Genomic DNA, 23,305 nt, shown 5'->3' on the forward strand with positions numbered 1-23,305 from the left:
CAGTCTCTAAAACAGCTATCAATCTCGCAAATCTATTCAAACTAGACAGTGCTGATCAAATATGAATTAATATTATGTTACTGTAATGCCTATTACTCGCCTCAAATGTTTTCAGTAACATTATTTATTTGTGAAGGGTGCGTCGTCAACCTAAAACCTTGTATTAGATTGCTTTTTAAGGGCCGTTTTTCCCTATAAGCACTATCCAGGTAATTCACAGCAGTGCACAGGCCAAAAAATGTTCCTCGGAAAGACTCTTTTTCTCACACGTTTCACCATTTACATGACCTTTCTACCACCGAGTGTAGCTAGCTTTACTTACTAACCAACATTTACACAGAAAAAATAGATCATTTCAAAGGAACTGACAAAAAGCCAACAACATAATAAACAAACTGAATATAACACTGCAATGCAGAGCATATCGTCTGATTCTATACTCTCATGGGTCTTTTTTGTTTAAAACATTGCACAGACATAGCCACAAGGATACACAGCTGCATCAACATGAAAGAGAGATATGGTTTGAGGTTGAATACTTGATAGTTGAGGGAAACTTTGTAGTGTATACTCTGGAGGGGATATCTCCAGTCATTAACAAGGTTGTGTGCCATAGAATATAAATATGAAGTTTTATAAGACACTAAGTACATTTCAAATCCTGTTTTATTTAGTTTTGACTTTTACACCCGACAGAGAGAGACCAAGAGAACACTGTCACTGGCTGTCACTCTTTGTTAGCGACGAACTAACGACCTTTCCCCTTCTTGAGTCAGGCCATCGCACCATGTAGCAAGGCCACAAGGACACATGCATAGCAAGAAAAGCACACATCCAGACAAAAGATGACAGAGCCGGTCCTCTGAGCCATTATATTACAGTTTAACAACTTCTTATGAAGCAGAAGTGCAGGAGGCTGATGGAGTGTGGCATGCCCATGAGTTTTGGTTGCAGGATGGTGACATCTGAAAGTGGCAGATTTCCTGTCCCCCGCCACCTTGCTCTCTGTTCCTCTTAGCCCCGTCTGTCTACTTCCATCCTCATCTAAACACTGAAGACAACAGTGGGACCTTCACAGTAGTTACAGAAGAAACACACTCTGAAACTCAACTCACCCCCATTACAACAATATATTGTTACACATGCACAATTACTGAGGGAAACTGCAGTGTATGCATGTAGAAAATCAATGCAAGTTAATGCAAAAAAAAGCCCATTTGTTAAGCTGTGTTTGGTAACCACCAAGCCACAGTTTTGTCATTAATTATAATGAGGCCAGAGGAATTTTGGAGATTTTGGAGCACTACTGGGTGCTATAACTAACACAGAAAGTATATATTTAAATAAATGTTCTAGTCAGTGTACGTTAATTTGCATAGAGGATAGCTGTAGGAATATTTTTTCCCTACTTTTGGGAAAACCGTTGAATGTTGACAGCACTTGGAGCAAGCCCCATTGTAGCAGTGTTGTTGTCATAAATACAATTAGAAATGCCCTGTCAGGTGTAAAGCAAAATGCTCATGAATAAACAAAGTGGTGCACAAACAAACATTAGTACATGCCACAGAACAGACCAATTCTTTACCCAAATCTCACAATTTGTTCCTTCATTCCTACTTTCTGTCTCTCGGCTACAGTACAAGATGAATTGCTATGGAGTGCATCCCTTCTATATGGGCCTTGAGACCACCGCTGATGCTCACGGTGTGCTGCTACTAAACAGCAATGCCATGGGTGAGAGAAACACACATGCACAAACACACGTGCACAAAGGTGCACACATGCTTGTGCATGAATTGCCAGTACATCCACATACGCTATATGCAAATGCGACCAACCACATGCACAGATAATCACACTCAATTACATATGCGGTGAGACTGTATGTATTAATGAGTGAGTTTGACAGGGAGTGTTATTTAAAGCCAACACAGCGCAATTAACACTTTCTAGTCATGTCCACTTTTGTATATATGCATACTGAACAGTTATTTAACTGTCTTGATGAAAAGGTAAAATAAATACCTACTTTTTTAATGTATTCTAACTAGTTTTCATAAAGAGGCTCATATTTATGCAACATATTCTCCAGTCTTTTCAAAATTACCTTCTTTCTTCACAGGAAACAACAACTAGGTTTAGGCAACAAAACCTCTTAGTAAGGATTAGGAGGAGATCGACTTGGTTGGGTTTAGGCAAGAAAACTATGTAGTTAGAGGTAAGAAAAGATCGTGGTGAAGTTATACCAAACCAACAGTGGTTACGCCGCACCAGAAGTAGCGTAACTTAAAGCAGCAGTAGTGCATGGGACAGGTAATCTAAAAAGTCCTCCGGTGCTCCTAATGGCATCTGTAAGATTTCACAGACCGGAGAAAAACAACCAGTCAGAGCTGATCTGGAGTCTGTCCCCCAGCTGCCGTCTATGACAGCCAGCTGTCAATCACTCGCAAACTCACGACCAAACGTTCAAACTAGGCAGCGTTGATCAAATATGAATCAATATTCTGTACTATAACGCTAGGCTAGATTTTCTAAAACCTGAAAACAGAGCCATGACGAGGTGCAGAAATCTAGTTTTCTCTCAAAACACTTGAATTACAATATGCTGAAAGGTTATTATGGAATTTTTGCCCAATGATGCCAAAAACATTCTGCTTACTGAAGCTTTAAGTATGGAAGTACCGTGACAGAAACAAAGTAGTTAGGTTTAGGAAAAGATCGTGCTTAATAACGGAAGTGGCGTAACTTAAGTAGTGGGTAGGTGGGTCAAAAATCCGGTGTTTTCTGACCGCACCCATCATCCACCTCCTCCCTACACGGTGTCCGCCACTCTTCATACTTCCTTGTTCACAATTACGTGGATTACATACAAATTAATTTTGTGGGATGTATACGCATTACAGTGCGTTCACTTTTTCATAGGTGTAGCTACGAACGGTGTATAAAAACAGCTTGACTTATGTAGAATAGTGTTTTAGTTGTTTGTTGTTCCTCCAATCTTTTCCTCCCTTCCCGTAATGTTTGCTTCTTCCTTAAGTACTAAATCATGCATTATGCCCCACATCGTAAGTGAGCACGGGCCCATACTGAACACACACATGCCACTTCATATACATTTTTAAAAGGGACATAAATGTCTTATTTGCTTTATGTCCAGATGTGACTTTCCAGCCTACTCCAGCTTTAACCTACCGAACTGTGGGAGGCATCCTGGATTTCTACATGGTCCTGGGACCTACGCCTGAAATGGTGGTGCAGGAGTACACTGCAGTGAGTCTTCTCGGACTTCTGGTCTGCCTGTGTGTGTAACTGTGTGCTTCGGCGCCTGTGTGTGTGTGTTTTGTGTCTGGCCCTGGGCCACTGTTGATGGACTGCAGCAGCTGGGAGTTCCTCGCTTCATTGCGCTCTCTCATTTAGCCTATCTAAACACACACACACACACACACACACACACGCAGACAATCAAACAAACACTTTATGGACGCCGTCCCGTTTTCCTGCAAAACAACTTTTTTCTGTGCTGAACTGTTTTGACTTCCTTGTTTGTTTTTCTTCTTAACAGCTGATTGGACGACCTGTTCTACCTGCCTATTGGTCCCTGGGGTTCCAGCTTTGTCGCTATGGTTACGCCAATGACCAGGAGATAGCAGAACTATACAGAGACATGAGGGCAGCGGGCATACCCTATGTAAGTTCCTGGCCAAAGGCTTTTAAAGATAAGAAGAGCAACAGCCACACGGGTACCGTTTACAATGCTGTGGCAGGAAAGAGTATTGTCAGCATTAAAAAAACATGACAATAAAACATAAATCCTCATCTCATATGTTTTAAAATAACAAAATATTGCAGGGCACAATGCCAATTTTGCCCACATACATTTTATCCTATTAAATTCCAGTATGTTTGCCAACACTGATTTCATTCAATCAGTGTCTCAACACCATTTTTTCCCCCTCATACGAACAAATGCAATCTGATAGCTTCTTCTTGTCTGCCGTAGGTTGTATAGTAGGGACAAGCACTCAGTGGAATAGCCTGAGCTAAATCCAACACGGTATCTGCCCATATTACACAATATGATTAACTGTATGCGGACAATAACTACATGAATCTAAATTAGATAAAAGAAGTTATTGGGATGAAGCAAAACGGAGACATTTACCTAACTTAACCTAATGAAACATGACCTATAATTTAATTTGAAATCCATTCCATAGTAGGTTTTTACAGCCTCTAGCCGTTTCCAGTTTGTACAAGAGCCAGTAATTCTCTCTGACAATGAAATCTGGGGTTCACATTTGAATAAAATAATAAGTAATATTCATCTGTGAGAGCTCTGTGTTTGACCATGGCCAGATGTCCCACGTGGAAGCAGGACAGAACATAAGAATTTCCATCAATAATCATGCGATCCCCTGAATACACTTCCACAAAGCCAACCTAACCTGCAAGGAGCTGACGCCAGCCAAAAAGAATTCTGCATCATTAACTGGAATGAAAAGGCAGAAAAAAGCAGATACTTACAAAGACTACACATCAGCTAGCTTTACAGACTAACCAACCTTAAACTGCCACTGACGCACCAGACAACCCAAGCAGATGAAATTTTGTTCTCACTGTAACAAATAAGAGCCAGAAGCAAAGGGAACTCTCTCTTCTCTCTCAGGTGTTACCCGCCATATGTTAAGACAGATTTCCATATTTATTTAGTGGGAATCCCAACATTCGACATCACTTTAGCAAAATGTGCAATTAAGGCGAGACACCTCAGGCAAAAACATTGCTTTTTCATGCACCGGTCAGTTTTAAGATTTTGCGCAATTGAGCTTCCAGAACATGTCTTCTTTCAGACGACTGGAAAGAAAACATCCAAAATACACATTTAAGTGTTTATTTTACTACACTTTGTCCATTTGTGTCTTTAGATTTCTCCTAAATTCACCAAAAGTTAGCATTAGATAATGCCTCATTTGCATATTTAATATAAGTTTTCAGAAAACTTGTACTACAAAAACATAATTGTCTTAATGTAAGTAATTAACTGGTGAAGTTGCATGGTGATATCTATTAGTTAAACATTTTACCCTATTCACCTGATGTCTCGCCTTAATGTTCCTGACCTGATGACAAGAAGGTTGCTTTTTTAATAAAATGTAAGTTATAATTATTCATTCATTCATTCAGTCTTTACAATCACATAGCGTACCAGCTCTTAAGCAGCTGTAAAGTTCTGGGAGTTGAATATGCAACAAACAGTTGAACAACAGTGTAATGCATGTCCTAAACAAAAAGGGCTTTGTCATGCTCATAGCACAAAATAGACCTGAATTTAATACAAGGAAATATTGTTCTTTAAAACAAGGGTTATCAAACTTTTTGGGGCCAGGGAACTTTTAAAGGGGAGAAAATTGTCCAAGGATGCCATCTTATTCGTAACACCAATTAAGCCTATGCTACTACCATTTGTACTAAATGCCATTGGAACTATTTGTCTTCTAAAACTTTTCAACCTGCTATACTTTTCAAGAAATTGATCTAAAAATCTGACAGTAGCAAAACTGGCATAGTCCTAATAAATCCAGATTTTTTAAATTATACTGACTTGCAGTGAGTGCTTCAACTTAAAAATAATAAGCTTATTGCTGTGTGTCACAATCATATCCGAGTTTCTATTGGCCCAAAGCTGACGTGGTTGGAAGTAATGGACACACATGTTCCCCATCTGTAGATATAGACTTTTTAATGATACATCACAGTATTATAATTTATAGCAAATTATTATGTGGACCCCACTTTGAGAATCACTGCTTTAAATTACAGTGTTGTTTTAATTCCTGTCTGGTTCTGATATATTTAATAAAACAAAGTCAGTTTAACTTCAATTAATTTGAGCTTTAATTTCCGTCTGCTGCAGGATGTGCAGTATGCGGACATCGACTACATGGACCGTCAGCTGGACTTTGTTCTGGACCCGGAGTTTTCTAGACTGCCTAAGCTGGTGGACGACATGAGGGGAGAGGGCATGAGGTTCATCTTCATCCTGGTAATGCCATTATATCATAAAGTATTGATACAGTCACATGGTTGGTAATCTCTATAAACAGGTTCTGCATTCACATGTAGAATCTGTTGGCAACAGGACAAGATTTTGGCATCGGAAGCATTCTGGTTTCCATTTGTAGCCCGAGTATTATTGACCAATCACGCTGGCTTTGGTTAAATGCAGGTAAACATGTGGAGAGCAAAAGAGGCGGAACGCATTGGATGAAATGCAATCTGGGAACCCACCGGCTAATATCTGACGATGATTTAGCTTTTTATTGGTTTAAAATTAGCTTGTAAACTGGCTACTTGTGAGACAATCTGATCAATCACGTCGTCTCTACTCCAACTCCAGTCTCGCATCTCAAGTTGCCAATCAACCTGTAAATGATGATTGACTAAACCGGAACCCCAGAAATATAGCCCTTTGAATGTTAAATTACTGAATTGCCCGCCTCTGTACTACTAAATACACAAGAAATGTGTGTATTTAATTCCAGGATCCAGCCATCTCAGGCAATGAGACTGTATACCCTGCTTTTGAGAGAGGTCAAGAAGCAGATGTGTTCATCAAATGGCCCAAAAACATCAGTGATGACATTGTATGGGGGAAGGTAAGAGGGAATGGACGGACAAAAAATACACAAGCAAAACCAACAGGCAAAATTATACTTTTGCATAGTGTGTGGTGGTATAATATCATTTGTCATGTCTTTTTTTACAGGTCTGGCCAGACTACCCCAACGTCATAGTAGATGAATCTCTGGACTGGGATACACAAGTAGAGGTACAATATTTTCCGTCTTCACCACTCTGACACATATCATTTCATAGCTTCCAACACATTATATTTATGAAATGCATGAGATCTTTGAGACTTGGTTGGGTTGATAACTTTTTGGCATTTCATTTCCCGGTCATTTGACTGTCCCATTTCCAGAAATACAGGGCGTTTACCGCATTCCCCGACTTCTTCCGCAATGAAACAGCAGCGTGGTGGCAACAAGAAATACTGGATTTCTATAAGAATACCACATTTGATGGCATCTGGATTGTGAGTGACCCAGAGGAAGACATTTTAATAAAGTGACCTTATTACCTCATTCTGCCTGATTTTCATTTCCTGCACTCTGTCTTCATCTGTAGGACATGAATGAGCCTGCCAGTTTTGTCCACGGGACAGTTGGAGGGATGTGTCTCGGTAATCCACTTCTAGAGAACCCTCCGTATATGCCATGTAAGACACACAGGATTCTATTGTTTGTTCTCCCTAATTGTGTTGTAATTAGATTATTAAGCTATGATGTCAACATCAAGAGTAAATTATTCTTTGTGTTTGTTTTTGTGTTTTGTCTCCAAAAGCCCTGGAGTCTAAACATCTTGGCTTAAACCATAAGACTCTGTGCATGAACAGCGAGCAGATACTCAGTGATGGAAAGACGGTCAGACACTACGATGTCCACAACCTCTATGGCTGGTCCCACACCAAGCCCACCTATGAGTAAGTCTAATTGTACTTGGGTCTATACAATAGGTGGTGCTGGTATTATTTTACACTTTACAAATAAATATATCACCCGTAAAATGGCAGATTAAATATATTCCGCAAAAGTATGAAAAAAAACTTCCATATTAACCAACAGAAATGGTATGTAATTAATTTTGTGATATTTTAAACACTGCAAAACAGGACATTATCTGGCAAATATGCATGATCCCATGACAATTGTTTGTATTGCCTACTGAATCAGACTGCATTTGGAAGTATACAGATTAGTGTAATAATCCCAATCCTACATAATCTGAACAGTTAATTTAGATGTAGGTGAAGAGAAAAGCAAAGTATCCTCATACAATGGTTCGTATGGTATCTTACGAAAAGTTATTTCTCATATTTTGTGCGTTTTCCTACGAATGTCCAACAACACCTGTCAATTTCCGTTCGTTAAATGCATAAAGTCTTTTCAAAATAAACTTCCGTCATCACAGGAAAGAACTTGATCAGGTTTAGGCAACAAAACTACTTAGTTAGGTTTAGGAGAAGATCGTGGTTTGGGTTATAGTAACTTCGGAAATGGCGTAACCTACTGTAAGTTCGGAAGTTACATGACAAATAAATCAACGTTATTTCTGTTTTCAAATGTGACAAAAACACCAATCTCCCAGGCGAAAGTCTAATGTTTCGCTCTTTATACCTCCTGGTTCACCATTACGTGGAATACATACAAATTGATTTTGTGGGATAAATATGAATTACAGAGCATTACTTGTATGGGAACAGCATAAGAAAAGAGGACAGCAGGAGCAGAAACTATCATCGCAATCACATTGAGGAAGAAAATGTCAGCCACGAGAGATGCATAACCGATATCCTCCAGCTATCCACAGAAATACAGTCTCATCAAATCTTTATGATATTAATCACCAATGTGAAACTGCATTGGTCCTTGTGGTGGTGAAATGTTTCTCTCACCACAGGGAGGCCAGATTGCAGAGTTAGCTACAAAAGAGCCCGGGGATACTCGGCACCACCGGGCCTTGAGCCCAGGTGCTTCAGTTTAGGAATGGTTTCATGTTTAGCACCGTGCTGAATTTAACAATCACAATTAATTGGCTAATTCGCTTCCAAAATGAAAGTAGTTTATTTAAGGGGGAGACGACACTTTTACGTTCTATTTGTTGCTAGTTTATGTATGTCTGCGTGTGATTTCCACTTGTAAAACAAAAAGCCTTTCTCTGTGCAGCGCCCTACTGAATGTGACGGGTAAAAGAGGCATAGTGGTGACCAGGTCCACTTACCCCTCCAGTGGAAAATGGGCAGGACATTGGCTGGGAGACAACGCTGCAAGCTGGGACCAGCTATACAAATCCATTATAGGTATACAGACATACACTGTAAAATACTCTTTTGGATACAACTTCTCATAATTAAGGATGGCCAGTAATCTGACAATATTAGCACATTTATGAGAGGGAGTATGTGATCAATCACACATGCTTGAAAGATGTGCAATTGTAATTTGACATAACTCCCCATTTTCCTTTGTTCTATAGGCATGATGGAGTTCAGTTTGTTTGGCATCCCTTACGTAAGTATCATCCGTTCTCTTGGTTTTGACAAGACATAATCATATTGATGTGACCTTGTCCTCTCTAAGTAGATTACAGCGGCCTGAGCGATGTTATTTTGTTTGATCAAAGGACATCTTGAGATACAACGTGAAGCATGTCATTACAAGCCCCACCCAAGACAAGAAGCCTAGCGCTAGTCCGTCATGACCTATGAAAGCATAAATAAAACTTACATTTTTAACATTCTTGTCCTGCTCTGACTTTGCTTGTTTGCCCCGCTGTCTCTTTGTGTTTATTTCTGTCTCTCTCTCTCTCTTTCTCCCTCACATGCTGTCCTTCTATCGTCTCTCATCTCCTCAGTGCATCTAATAATAATTGTAATCTGACACCTCATCGATCCCAATATGGTAAATCATTTGCTTGCCCTCCGTCCAGCCAGCGGGTCAGATACACAACATCGCTCACTCTCATGGTGTCTTACTCAAGGACGCATCAGAAACATGATGCTACTTGCAACAAAAGTAGTGTGACCTGCACCCTGGGTCCAATCTCTCTGTCCATCTTTGTCTCACACACACACACACACACTGACACTATTGTGTCTTTCCCTCTTTTTCAGACTGGGGCAGACATATGTGGGTTCTTTAATGAAGCCGAGTATGAGATGTGTCTTCGCTGGATGCAGCTGGGTGCCTTCTATCCATACTCACGCAACCACAATGGCAAGGGTAACAAGGTGAGAGAATTCAAAACGGGAGAAAAACACTCCCATTTCCTTCCTGAAAATACTGATGTTTGCTCTTATTTGTGGTTGCTTGTTTCATGCTGATGGCCAACTAAGAGCCTGTTGCTTTTGCGCATTCAAGCTAACTTGACTTAAATTCAACATGATCTTTAAAATGATGTCAGATTTTTGCAAAGACAAATGTTTGTTAGGCTCTACTATAATGCTGGGAATTGAGATCCTGATATTTCCAGGCAATTCCCACCAAATTGTATTCCAACAATTCTCCTCAACATACCAAAAGGGCTTCATGCTTCAGATTTTTTTCTTCCACTTCACACAGCATAATCAGTTGGCAACCTCTGGGTCTGAGAAGTGAAGCCAATGCAGAAGTGAATTAAATTTGCATTCTTTCTAGTAGCCAGCAGGGGGCGACTCCTCTGGTTGTCTAAGTCTATGAGAAAATGGCCCTACTTCTCATTTGATTTATTACCTCAGTAAACATTGTAAACATGAGTTTATGGTCTCAATCGCTAGTTCCATGCGTTTTTCTATACATTATGATGTTCTTTTAGTAAATTATGGTCCTATTTACAGTCAAATAGACCATAAAGCAGGGTGTGCTTCAGGGCGTGGCTACCTTGTGATTGACAGGTCGCTATCACGGTGTTGTCCAGTCTGGGAGTTGTCCGTTTTTTTGTCTTAGAACTTTAACCCTTTCACAGTATGTTTTCATTCCTGAAAGTTAATTGTAACATTTTGGTCACCTGAAAATGTCTTATTCAGTGTTCGGTTGTACATAGCTCCACCCTCTTGTGTCCTTTTTGGTTGCAAAAAAAGAGGATGGGGACAGCGAAAAACTAAGACAGCAACGGGCCAAAATGCTGTCAAGACTCAAGGTTTCAAAACGGCAGTCCACAAACTAATGGGTGACGTCACGGTGACTACGTCCACTTCTTATATACAGTCTATGAGTATAATGGTAATGGTGGCAAAAGAATAATATACTGAAAAACCGAGGAAAGAGCACTTTTAAGTGGAATTGTTCTACTGCCAATAATCTAATGAATATGAAAGAATAACCAGATAATTGAAAATAAAGAAGAAAAACATATGGGGAGAAATCTTGTCAATCTCATGAAAGGAGTGATACATACAGTAGGCTATATTCTCAGGAAGTCGTTATTTCAGAAGTTCAGGAACGCTTTCAACCCAAAAAGTGTTAATATAAATCAGGAAAATTGTTGCATTCCAAAAATGCAAATGCACAAATGCCAAATGCTTTCAAAAGGTATGAGAGTTGATTTCAGTCGCCTTAAATGATACCAAGCTGGTGCTCACCGTAGCTCAAGAGATGACTCAAGCTGTATGAATATAGGTATGCAAAAAGCTACTTTACCAACACTTTTATTGTTTGCAAAAAAAAATACAAACTAGGTGTGTTCTCTGCCCGTCTCGCTCTTAATCTGCGTCTGACATACACAAACACACAAAAAGATAGACCTGTTTGGTGGTGGAGTGTTGGTGGCATTCATTCTAGCGGTGACCTTTAAGAGCGTTGGAACACATCTGAGAAATCCAATAACGCCCGTCCGGAGATCGATCCCACCGGGCGAACTTTCTCTGCACTGGAGTCTGCAATACGAGACAGGACACATACACAGTGGTGTGTGTGTGTGTGTGTGTATGTGTGCGTGTGTCAGTTCCTGTGCTTTTTAACGGCATGGAGTGGGGATATAATTGAATTCTCAAGGTGATCTGGGCACCACTGCACACCACCTAACCTCCACTCTACACACACACATATACACCCCGTGATTCCAATCATTTAATAATGGCTTGCAAATGGGTGTTTAAACATGGAGAAAATTGACAGATGAAAAAACACACACACGGCAGGAGAGGGCTGCACATGACAGTTTGAGAGTCAGGAGGACAAGAGGGATAGAGAGAGAATTGGTAAGAGAACGGTTCAGGTATTTATATCAAATAGGATACAAAAACTATAGAGGTGGAATACGGACAAGCAAATACAGATAAAGAAGTAGGGAGGGGAAGGGAAGTTCAGAGGCTATGAGATAGAGAAAAAAAGATGAGGGATAAAATTGGCAGAGAATAAAACAAGATGGCAATTTAGCAAGTTAAATGGCGGTGACACAGGGTAGTGATAAGGATGTGAGAGCTCAGACAAGGCTGAATAAACAATTTGCCGATTTTGAAACACCTGCGATCAAGTGTGGAAAGGGATGTGAGAGAGTAAATAAAATACTCAAACCAGGACTGAGATGGAAGGAAAGGGAATCAAGGTCAGCCACTTATGTAGTCTACTGTAAAAACTGTATTATTTTTCCATTCGGCCATATAAAATCCCCAATCATCAGACAGTTAGCGACTGTAACCTCGGGTCTGCTTAACAAGGCATTTGACAACAAAGTATTAACGCCACAAACCAGACCGGAGTGTACACAAGGTCAGCGACAGTGGAGAGAGAAAGAGAGAGGAGAGCTTTTTGCAGAGTCATTCCCAGAGCTCCGTCACACCTAGTGTCTCTTTGCCCTCAGACAACTTTCAATGTTGACCTTGAGATAATATTCACTGCACCAGCAATATGCTGCAGTGTCCACAGTCATATCAGAACAAAGCGAAATTAATTAAACAAGATATACGTATACTCTCCTCCAATATTTGTTTCAGCAGCATAGCCATATTCGAGTTATGCATATTGTTATTCACCCAAAGGGACATATTATTGTTTGTCTAAATATATTTTCTGTTTATGATGTGTGCTCTGCAATGCAAAACAGAAACGCGAAAGGTTTATGAGGTGGGGCGAGGGAGTAGATTCCAGACAGATAAATGAAGAGAAAGACCAAGCAGAGGAGAGAAAAGATGAGAAGGGCCGACACAGCCAGATAACCTCATTTTTCCTTGAAGCCGTGCGTGCGAGTATGTGCCCGCACACACATGCGTATCTGTCTACAATCAGCGTGTGTCGCAGAGCCTTTTGCCGCTATCAATGTGGCCATAAATTAGGTGAATTCATAAGATGGATTCTATGTCTGCTTCTCACTCTTCAGCACTCCCCGCTCTCTTCTCTTCATCAATCCCTCCTCTGGTTTTCCTCTGATGAAAAGTCTACCTTGAGGCCCCAACAGACAGCGGTATAACTGTCAAAGTCATGTAGGATTTGTGCGGCTGAATGTTTAAAAGTATAAAGTTTTCTGGAGATTATGCTGATGGTGATCCTCCTTATTATAAAAATGACAGCATCTACACCAAAATCATTTAAGCGTGCATTCTGGGCTAGTATTAATAAACATGATTTCAAAGTAAGAACACTATATGTGTCCGTCTGTACACTTAAAAATATCATCAATATTGCTAATGTGGCCTTTTTAGTTATTAGAGATGAGTATGCCCTTATTCATACATGTTCACATCCCACAAATACAGTGACCAACAAACACTTACTGACTGCAGGGCCGTAACTCCATTCATCTTTCTTTTTCTTTTTTATTGATTAATCGGTTAGTTTATATAAAACATTAAAAAAAATCCCCAGAGCCCAAGGTCATGTCTTTAAACTGACCAACAGTCAGATATCTATCTTGATATAATGACGCATGAAAAGGCGTATGAATGCCACGATAATGCGGAAGACCTTTAGCGTGCAATAAGAACGCCGTTCTTGGATTTGGCATGTCATTTGTATGTCATGTAATCTGTACTGACTGCAATGTAAACGCATCCGTGTAAATATGCTAAGCTCAGCGCTAGTGATGTAGAATAAAAAGCGAGAAAGACTGTTTTTGGCGTGAGGGTGAGGAGGTGGATGGGTCCAACAAACACAGGACTTTCAACCAGGAGGCCGGTGTTACGTTAGTGACGTTTTTCACGTGTTTATTAGTGACATTTTTTATATGTTTCCCGTACTTTTGTTATGATGTTTCCATATGTATTTCACTTAGTTGACGTACGTATTTTAAGCCCAACCATGATGTTTTTCTAAACTCAACTGCAAGCGATACCGTAGTTTTGATACGTGGCCTACAAATGACATGCAAAAAGCCTAAAATGCATCCTCATGACACGTGTAATGTCGTACTATTTATAGGCCTTCCCGTGAGACCTGGTTAACTTGCAACACATGGCACACATGGACACAGATGATTGGAATTGAGATGAGAGAAAAAAAAGAGAGGAATGTCTTAATGAATTACACTTGAAAATAACCAAACCTGACTTGAACCTTAAGCTTTACACAGCAAAACGCCCGAGGACGGCCCTGGTACCCAGTTCGGGTTGGGTGGTACAACTGTATATGCATCGCGACAACTGCATCTCTCCTCTCTCTAAATGTGAAACCAATACAAGCTCATACTCGCTCATTCAGGTCCATTTGATCAGTCTCTCTCTTCATCTCTCTTTCTTACACACACACACACACACACACGCACACACGCACACACACACACACACACACACACTCACAATTTACCATGATAATTGCTTCCCAGTGAACACATCTGATTGGGAGGCATGAGGGTGCAAAAGAAGGGTTACTGAAAAGGGAGGCAGGTAGAGGAACTCCTGGGTTTCCAGATAATTACAATCTTGTAAATTCCCTCAGAAAATTAAATAATGATCTGGTAATCTCCTTAGGTCATAAGATAATGGAAATGCTCTGTATTCAACCGTGTGCTGTTAGGCCCGTACTTAGTAACCACTGGGCTACAGTTAATAACTATTATCAAATCTGACCCAGCTAAATTGCAGCAGGGAAAAAACTGTCTGTCATTTTTTATTGCTCTCTGGGATGATTTTTATGATAATATCTTATCATTTTTTTTCTTTTAAATTGAAAGACAGGAGACACACACACACACACACACAGAGATTCACACTTAACTGCATAAAACACTGAGAGAATCCTTGCAAACACATTCATACACACAGTCGTATGCAAATAAAGTACACACCAAGACACACACACACAGGGTATCATAGGGAGGAGCATATGTTGATGACACACTTCAGCATCCTCCTCAGTGTGTGTGTGTATGTGTGTGTGTGTGTGTGTGTGTGTACTTGACCAGACTGATGATTGTCCTCACTACAGCTCCAGAAAATGAGCTAATACATTTAGATTGGCCCAAATCTACAAAATGACAGTACACCGTGTCCTCTTTTTCTGTCCTTGTCTCTTAAGGGGACGTTACACTTGTTGCCAATTAAAAAATGAGGTAAATGTCAGTACGGTGTGGGGCAGAATAGCTGAGCATCATTTATCAGTATAAATGCATGCAGGCCATTTGAGTTTTTTCTAGCACGCTGCAAACTAGCTAGTGTTCCTGTCAGTCTCTCTAACATTTTAAAGTTATTCATTTTCAGCATGTTGTGAAATCCAAATAGGAAAGAGTCAACTTCTTGAAACACAGTGACAAGATAAGAAAAACGCAGCTGTGTGTAAATGTACACTTATTTCACGGACGGATGTAAAAGTAATACATTTATACTCGGCTGGCTTTTTTCTGCAGAGCCCTGCGTGTCTGTGTGTATCTGTGCTTGTAACGGAGAGAAATGAACCGTAGACAGAGCTTTTGAAATGTACATCTATTGAAACAGTGAATCTGTTTACTCAAACACTGAGTACTTGTCTCGAGCTACAAGTAAACAATCTCAGTCAGGGGATGTTGTACAGGTATTTTGACTTTTTGCATTTTGCATTTCCTAAAACAGGTTGTCCAACTACAGTATATGTCAACTAGGGCAGTGTTTCTCAAATGGGAGTAATAGTACCCCTAGGTGTACAGTGGAGTACCACAAGGGGTACTTAAGATTTTTTTTTAATGTTAATTTAAAAAAATATATCATTTAAATTCCTAAAATAATTACATTATAATGAGTTCAATGAAAAAAAATGATATAAGTTTGATAAATCACATTTTGTATTTAATATTCCTATTTTCAATGCAATCATCAACTGCCACAACAAATGCAACCACGTTCATGATTATGTTTGTTCAGTGTGTCAGTTTCGATATTGAATGACAGACGAAAATCAAGAAAATGTATTCGTGATTGAAACGTAGCAGCAATACAGCTGAAAAAACGGAGAAAGAAGTGTCACAGAAGCCCGTGTTTCAATGCAACTGCAATGCTGTCTCAGTGTTATTGCATGACCGAAAAATTGCCATGAATTTGAAAGGATGTAGCGTTTAAGTGTTTTTCAGTTACAAGGTTGTTGTTTAGTAAATCAGACACTGATGGTGCAGTGCTGCATTGTACGTCTTTACAGACATTTTTTATGCCTCCGTGCCAGCAATAGCTGAGGCCGGAGGCATGCTTTCAGGTTGTCTGTCCCTCTGTCTGTACGTACGTACATCCGTCCAGTCCATTCTTGTATCTCAGGAATGCCTGGAGGGAATTTCTTCAAATCTGGCACAAATGTCCACTTGGACTCAAGGATGAACTGAGTAGATTCTGGTGGTCAAAGGTCAACGTCACTGTGACCTTATGTCCGGCCCGCTCCGTGATATCTCAGGAACGCCTTGATCTAATGTCTTCAAACTCGGCACAAACTTCCACTTGGACTAAAAGATCAACTGATTCGATTTCAGTGGTCAACGGTCAAGGTCACTGTGACCTTACGTCCGTCCCATTCTCGTGAAATCTCAGGAACGGCATGATTGAATTTCTTAAAATTTCGTAAAAAACGTCCACTTGGATTCAAGGATGATACAATTTTGGTTGTCAAAGGTCAAAAGTCAAGGGCACTGGGATCTTACAGTACAACACATGTTTTTATGACAATGTCACACAAATGTCTAATAGAAATTATTAAGTGATGACATTTAAGACAGACATGGATGTAAACTGCAACTTGACTGGTTGGCAGAGGCATGCATCCGCAAGGTAATAATTGTAGTTTTTTTCATACCAAAAAATGTTTTGCACTGGTCAGGGAGTACTTGGCTGAAAAAAACATTTCAAAAGGTTGAAAAAAGTTTGAGAACCACTGAACTAGTGGATCCCCTGATAAACTGAATGATTCAGGGAACATCGTTTTAATGGATTTGGGGTTTACATTTTAGTAACCGCAGCCATTATTACCAGAGATAGTGCTTTTATTACTATTCATTTTGGTCAACCCGTCTTCAATGACCATTTTAATATTATTTTCCTCTCAGAGACAAGATCCTGTTGCTTGGGATGCAGCATTCTCCGAGATGTCCCGGGACGTCTTGAACATCCGTTACACCCTCCTGCCCTACCTCTACACACTGATGTTTGAGGCTCACACCAAAGGAAGCACAGTCGTCAGACCACTCTTACACGAGTAAGCACGGACTCACAATACACACAGGTCTTATCTTTTCTGCTAACATTATGGTTTGAGCGTTACATGTAATCACTTAATCAAATCATTTAGTTATTACTAGGATGGATATTACCTCCTGATTTTCTGGTAAGATAACCTGATGTTATACTACATTGCGTCTCATTAGTATGCAGAATATCATACGTGGTAGCTGCTGGACTAAAAAAACAATTTAAGTAGCGCTTTCATTTAAGTGCTCCAACACGTTTTCAGCAGTACGGCTTTAATGCCCAATTCATTGCTAACTAGTTGTTGAAATGCTACCATCAAAGCCTCCCTTAATAGCTACAGATGTTAAGTTAAATGGATGGGGAAATAAACCTTTATTTACACATCCATACACGTTGCAGTGAGGTTAAACAAGTTTGTGACTTCTGCTCATGTGAATAGCTTGACAGGGTATGACAAATTAGAAGTGCCTTCCCTGCCGCAGCAGCTGTCATTAAAGGGTAACTTTGGTATTTTTCAACCTGGACCGCATTTTCCCATGTTTTTGTGTCTAAGTGACTAATTGGGCCAACATTTTTTAATTTGGTTGAGTATTGAGGGATAACGCTTTAACTGGCAGTCACAAAACAAGCTGTCAGGGCAAGTGAGCAGCCTTAATGTAACACTACGTTCACTAAAAGTGCTTGTTTTTGCCACTGACATGCTCAGATTATGTAGTTATTATAAGTGTCTGACAACATTACGGAAAGGACACGTTTTTCCTTACCTTCCGCTCGATAATGTCAGACACTGTCGTGAGAGCCTGTCGTGGCAAAAACAAGCACTTTTAGTCAACGCAAATAACGGTACCAGCTTGCCCCAATTGCACCATATTACTGTGCTCTTCCTCAATACTGGACCAATTTCAGAAATTGTTAGTTAGTTAGTTAGTTAGTCAGTTAGACACAAAAATATGGAGGATCCAGGTTGAAAAATACCAAAGATACCCTTTAAGAAGCCCTTGAGCAAGGCACTTTCTTTTTCAATTCCAGTGAGACTGTTTAGAGGCCAAGCGTAGATGACTATGGCTATACTTCACAGGTCCCAGATGTGAATGTGTGGAGCGGTATGAAAAAAACAAACATATTTATTCATTTTAAGAGGCTCTTATAAAGTCACAGATGGTATTTAAGGAGCTGGCAGGGTGAGTCTGGCAGGGATATTTGGCTTGCATCTTCAAACCTTTGAATTCTCAATGAGTACTTGAACAGTCGTCTGGGCTGAGGACACAGGAGAGAGCGTTAGTGACATTTTTTTCAGTCGGGCTTAATGGCATCTGTGCTGGTGTGCCACAGGTTTGTGAAAGATAAAACCACATGGGACATCCACAAGCAATTCCTCTGGGGACCTGCTCTACTTATCACCCCTGCCCTCGACCAGGTATACACACACACACACACGCTTCAGATATTTATATCACTATGCATTAATAAAGATATCGCAGATGCAACTTTGCAATCACTTCAGGGATATTTGTCAGTCTATCTCCTCTGCCTGTGTTTCTCTGTGATTTGGTTGGACTCATTCTTTTGATTAACTGTGATTGACAGGGAGCCAGGAGCGTGGATGGCTACGTTCCTAATGCACGCTGGTATGACTTCCATACGGTGAGTCCAAGTCCGTAACAACCCAGAAGACAATTAGAAAGACAAAGTATTCACTGAATCCAAAGCCTGCCTCTTCTTGGCTGGTGCACTGCAGAAATACAGCAGATGAAAATGAACATTCAAGTACACCCCTGGTGCAACAACACAGAAGATGACGCTGAACAATGATTACAGTGTCTATTATTGAAAGAGATAACACATCTGACTGGCTGATTAGTGAATGCATAAAGTACATCTGTGCGTCACATCTTATCTTGAAGCGCTGCATTTATGAGGTGCTTTATGTCTAAAAACTATTTTTACAAAAACAAGTGAAGACCACAACTACAACAAAAACCCAAATGACGATATTAACAGGAGACGTCTCTGACAACATCATTACAGACTTGTAGCTCAACAGCGGCAGAAGGTGCCTTGATGACAAAAACAAACATCCAATCACTCTGTCTCTTTCTAGCTAGGGGACTCCCCATCTGTTAGACAGCATCATAAAGCCAAACACAACTCGAGAAACAACAATTTAAACGGGGGGGGCACGGGATGGAGGAGAGGAGTGGTTACCTCCATTTAACTTGTCCATTCAGCACACAGAGAGGTGCAAGCTGTTAGAGGAAGGACCAAGGACGAAGTGGAAAATACTGGAAGAAAGAAGTCTGCAAAGAATTCTTTTTCGACATGTAATAAATTTCTGAAATGTTTCAGATGTAGCCTTTAGAGATGTCACATATTTTATTGCGTGTTTTGTGATTTACCGGCGCACAAAATGCCAGTTTCCCACAATGGAATTGTTGAATAAAATGAATCAAAGTTTAATTCCTTATAGTATGTATAGTATTTTAATAATTATTTCTGCTTTCATCAGGCCAGAGATGTTGGAGTGCGCGGCCAAATTGTTAGCATGCCCACACCCTTGGAGCATATTAACCTTCATATCAGAGGGGGATATATCTTACCCTGGCAGAAACCAGAGAACAATACACTTTACAGGTAAGGGCACACGCATCACGGCTGATATATCGTGACAGCACACAGCTACAGGTCAGCATCCAGCGTGTTTGGTGTGAAATGTGGGTGTTTTCCGTCTGTTTGTGAGCCAACGCCTGTGCACAGTTGGGGTGCCAGGGGTAGGGGGGTACATATATTGCTGTTGTGTTTTTATGATCAACACTCATCAAAATGAGTGCCTTCGATGATCGTCAGCGTGTGTTAAAGAAAGAGGCGGCGAGAATGAGAGAGGGACACAGTTAGAGGGTGATGAATGCTCCGGCAGAGGTGAGATCAGGTGGATCCCCCCAGCAGGAATGTTAATGTATTTGTCCTCAGCAGCAGGTATAAATAGACGTTGTCCTTTAGCAATCTGCTATAACCCTCTCTACCCATTTTGTTTCAGTCGGAGGAATCCTTTAGGACTGATCGTTGCCCTGGGCGACAGCGGAACTGCTCAAGGATCGTTCTTCTGGGACGATGGAGAAGGAATAGGTAAGTGAAAGGTCACCCTTGATCACCCACAACCACCCCCCTCCCCCCCCCACAAACACACACACACACACAAACACACACAGAGAGAATAGCATGTTATTGCATGTTTTTTTTTCAGACATTTTTTACAGACTTTTTTCAGACTTTTTTTTGGGACATTTTTCAGACTTTTTTTTTTACGGACATTTTTTCAGACTTTTTTTCCCAACATTTTTCAAACTTTTTTTCCCAACATTTTTCAAACTTTTTTTTCAAACATTTTCAGAGACTTTTTTTCAGACATTTTTCAGACTTTTTTTTCATAATTTTTTTCCAGACTTTTTTCAGACTTTTTTTGGGACATTTTTCACACTTTTTATACAGACATTTTTTCAGACTTATTTTTTCCAACATTTTTCAAACTTTATTTTTCAGACTTTTTTTTCAGACATTTTTCAGACTTTTTTTCAGACATTTTTCAGACTTTTTTTTTCGGACATTTTTTTCAGACTTTTTTTTTTTACGGACATTTTTCAGACTTCTTTTTGGGACATTTTTCACACGTTTTATACGGACATTTTTTCAGACTTCTTTTTTCCAACATTTTTTCAAACTTTATTTTTTACGGACATTTTTCACACTTTTTTTGGGACATTTTTCACACTTTTTTTTTTACGGACATTTTTTCAGACTTCTTTTTTCCAACATTTTTAAAAAATTTTTTACAGGCATTTTTTTCAGACATTTTTTTCAGACTTTTTTTCAAACATTTTTCAGACATTTTTTTCACACTTTTTTTTTTACGGATATTTTTTTTCAGACTTTTTTTTTTACGGACATTTTTCAGACTTTTTCACACTTTTTTTTTACGGACATTTTTTTTCACACTTTTTTTTTTTTACGGACATTTTTCACACTTTTTTTTACAGACATTTTTTCAGAATTTTTTTTCCCTAACATTTTTCAAAAAAAAAAACATTTTTCAGAGTCTTTTTTTCCAGCATTTTTCAAACTTTTTTTTTCAGACATTTTTTTTACGGACATTTTTTTTCAGACTTTTTTTTTTTACGGACATTTTTCAGACTTTTTTTTTAACGGACATTTTTTTTCAGACTTTTTTTTTACAGACATTTTTCAGACTTTTTTGTGGGACATTTTTCACACTTTTTTTTTACAGACATTTTTTCAGACTTTTTTTTCAGACATTTTTCAGACATTTTTTTTTACGGACATTTTTTTTCAGACTTTTTTTTTTACGGACATTTTTTCAGACTTCTTTTTTCCAACATTTTTCAAATTTTTTTTACAGGCATTTTTTTCAGACATTTTTCAGACTTTTTTTTCTACGGACATTTTTCGGACTTTTTTGTAGAACATTTTTCACACTTTTTTTTACAGACATTTTTTCAGACTTTTTTTTTCCCAACATTTTTCAAAAAAAAAAAAAAAAAAAAACATTTTTCAGTCTTTTTTTCCAGCATTTTTCAAACTTTTTTTTTCAGACATTTTTTTTTACGGACATTTTTTTTCAGACTTTTTTTTTTTACGGACATTTTTCAGACTTTTTTTTTTACGGACATTTTTTTTCAGACTTTTTTCAGAGTCTTTTTTTCCAGCATTTTTCAAACTTTTTTTTTCAGACTTTTTTCAGACTTTTCTTTGGGACATTTTTTTGGGACATTTTCAGACCTTTCATGTGTATTTAGTTGATTCATGACGGTTACTCATTCCTTTTAAAGAGTTAGAGCCCCAAACAGCTCTGAGGAGAAAATAAAAGGATAGGCACATTTTAGAAGCCGATCCCGGATTACATCAAGATTTACTTAATCTTGTCAGGAGCTCATTGTGATACAGTACATTACTAAAAATGCTGTAATCTCATGTGAGGAAGAATTGGACCATGATCTAATTGACCCTGAACAGCAGCTGGCAGTATTTGAAACACACATAAATCACACACACACACGTTGCAAAAGTTCATTCATAAATACCTTCACCTCTTTTGAGCCTTTTAATTAAGACGAAAAAAAACTTTATCGAACAAATTTTGTTGGACATGAGACTCACACAGCAACACAGGATGACACCACAGGGGTCATCGTACAGATGAAAACACCAGAGTTGGAGTTTAAATGGCATCAGTTTTCATCTATAGAAGTAGTTTTGAAAATAAGGAAATGAAGATCCACTAGAATGTCTTCCCCCCAGTATGCCTTAAACTAAGTATGTACAGTATGAGAAAGCACAAGTTATTTTACTGAATATGAATTCCTTCATTGATTTAATCAGATACACACAGACAACATAGTTCCTCCACTCTCTCGCTCGTTCTCTCTCTACACACATACACACTGATATACGAACAGAATCCGCCTCTGAAGTGCTCCTGTGAGAAGATGCACTCCTCTGTGAAAGGCGTGTTTGTGTTGGGACAAAGGAAAAGAGTGGGAGATAGAGAGAGAGGACGAGGGGATGACAGAGAAGGGGAGTGACGGAAACTATTACAGTAATTCCCCGTGTCGCTGCCTGGAGATATGCTCTCCATCACTCCTCTTTTATCTGCTCCCCTCGCTCCTCTCTCCTGCGTCTCGCTGTCTGTCTGCAGTGCAGCCTCCCTACGTCTTTCTTGTTTGCTGTGCCTCTCGCTATAGCGCCTGCTTACCTGTATTATCTCTGCTTCTCTGGAGTTTCACTTCCAAGGGTTAGCTATCCACTCTGCTGTCAGTCAGGATGACTCAGCCAACCAGCCCGTAATTCACTCATTCATGCAAGCGATTAATTGTTCAGCCATTCATACAGTTAAGGGAGTCAATCATTTATTTTACCGCCCTAATTTGATTATTTGCTCATCTAATCCACCAGTAATGAGTTGAAGTATTGCTGTATTCACTCATCCATCCAGTCACTTGGCCATTTATTCACTCATTAATGCACCACTTCACTCATTCATGCACCTCATCAGGTGATTATTATATTTATATGTATTATTTGTCCAGGCAGTCAGATGAATACAAACTCAGATCAATATGAATG

The 23,305-nt window shown here is 39.4% G+C and overlaps 1 protein-coding gene across 1 annotated transcript in view; it reads left to right on the forward strand.

Moving 5' to 3' along the window:
* The window catches only part of si (sucrase-isomaltase (alpha-glucosidase)), a 79,790-nt gene that overhangs the window by 48,306 nt on the left and 8,179 nt on the right, over positions 1 to 23,305 (forward strand). The window contains exons 29-45 of the mRNA XM_037776408.1: positions 1,638 to 1,734; positions 3,158 to 3,270; positions 3,563 to 3,688; positions 5,915 to 6,043; positions 6,543 to 6,656; positions 6,767 to 6,829; positions 6,983 to 7,096; positions 7,189 to 7,279; positions 7,405 to 7,543; positions 8,787 to 8,920; positions 9,097 to 9,131; positions 9,734 to 9,850; positions 17,029 to 17,177; positions 18,503 to 18,587; positions 18,758 to 18,814; positions 19,677 to 19,801; positions 20,205 to 20,293. Of these exons, the coding sequence (XP_037632336.1) occupies positions 1,638 to 1,734; positions 3,158 to 3,270; positions 3,563 to 3,688; positions 5,915 to 6,043; positions 6,543 to 6,656; positions 6,767 to 6,829; positions 6,983 to 7,096; positions 7,189 to 7,279; positions 7,405 to 7,543; positions 8,787 to 8,920; positions 9,097 to 9,131; positions 9,734 to 9,850; positions 17,029 to 17,177; positions 18,503 to 18,587; positions 18,758 to 18,814; positions 19,677 to 19,801; positions 20,205 to 20,293 (1,777 nt within the window). The remainder of the gene's footprint in view (positions 1 to 1,637; positions 1,735 to 3,157; positions 3,271 to 3,562; positions 3,689 to 5,914; positions 6,044 to 6,542; positions 6,657 to 6,766; positions 6,830 to 6,982; positions 7,097 to 7,188; positions 7,280 to 7,404; positions 7,544 to 8,786; positions 8,921 to 9,096; positions 9,132 to 9,733; positions 9,851 to 17,028; positions 17,178 to 18,502; positions 18,588 to 18,757; positions 18,815 to 19,676; positions 19,802 to 20,204; positions 20,294 to 23,305) is intronic.

Source organism: Sebastes umbrosus, chromosome 7, assembly GCF_015220745.1.
Source record: "Sebastes umbrosus isolate fSebUmb1 chromosome 7, fSebUmb1.pri, whole genome shotgun sequence".
NCBI lineage: Eukaryota > Metazoa > Chordata > Actinopteri > Perciformes > Sebastidae > Sebastes > Sebastes umbrosus.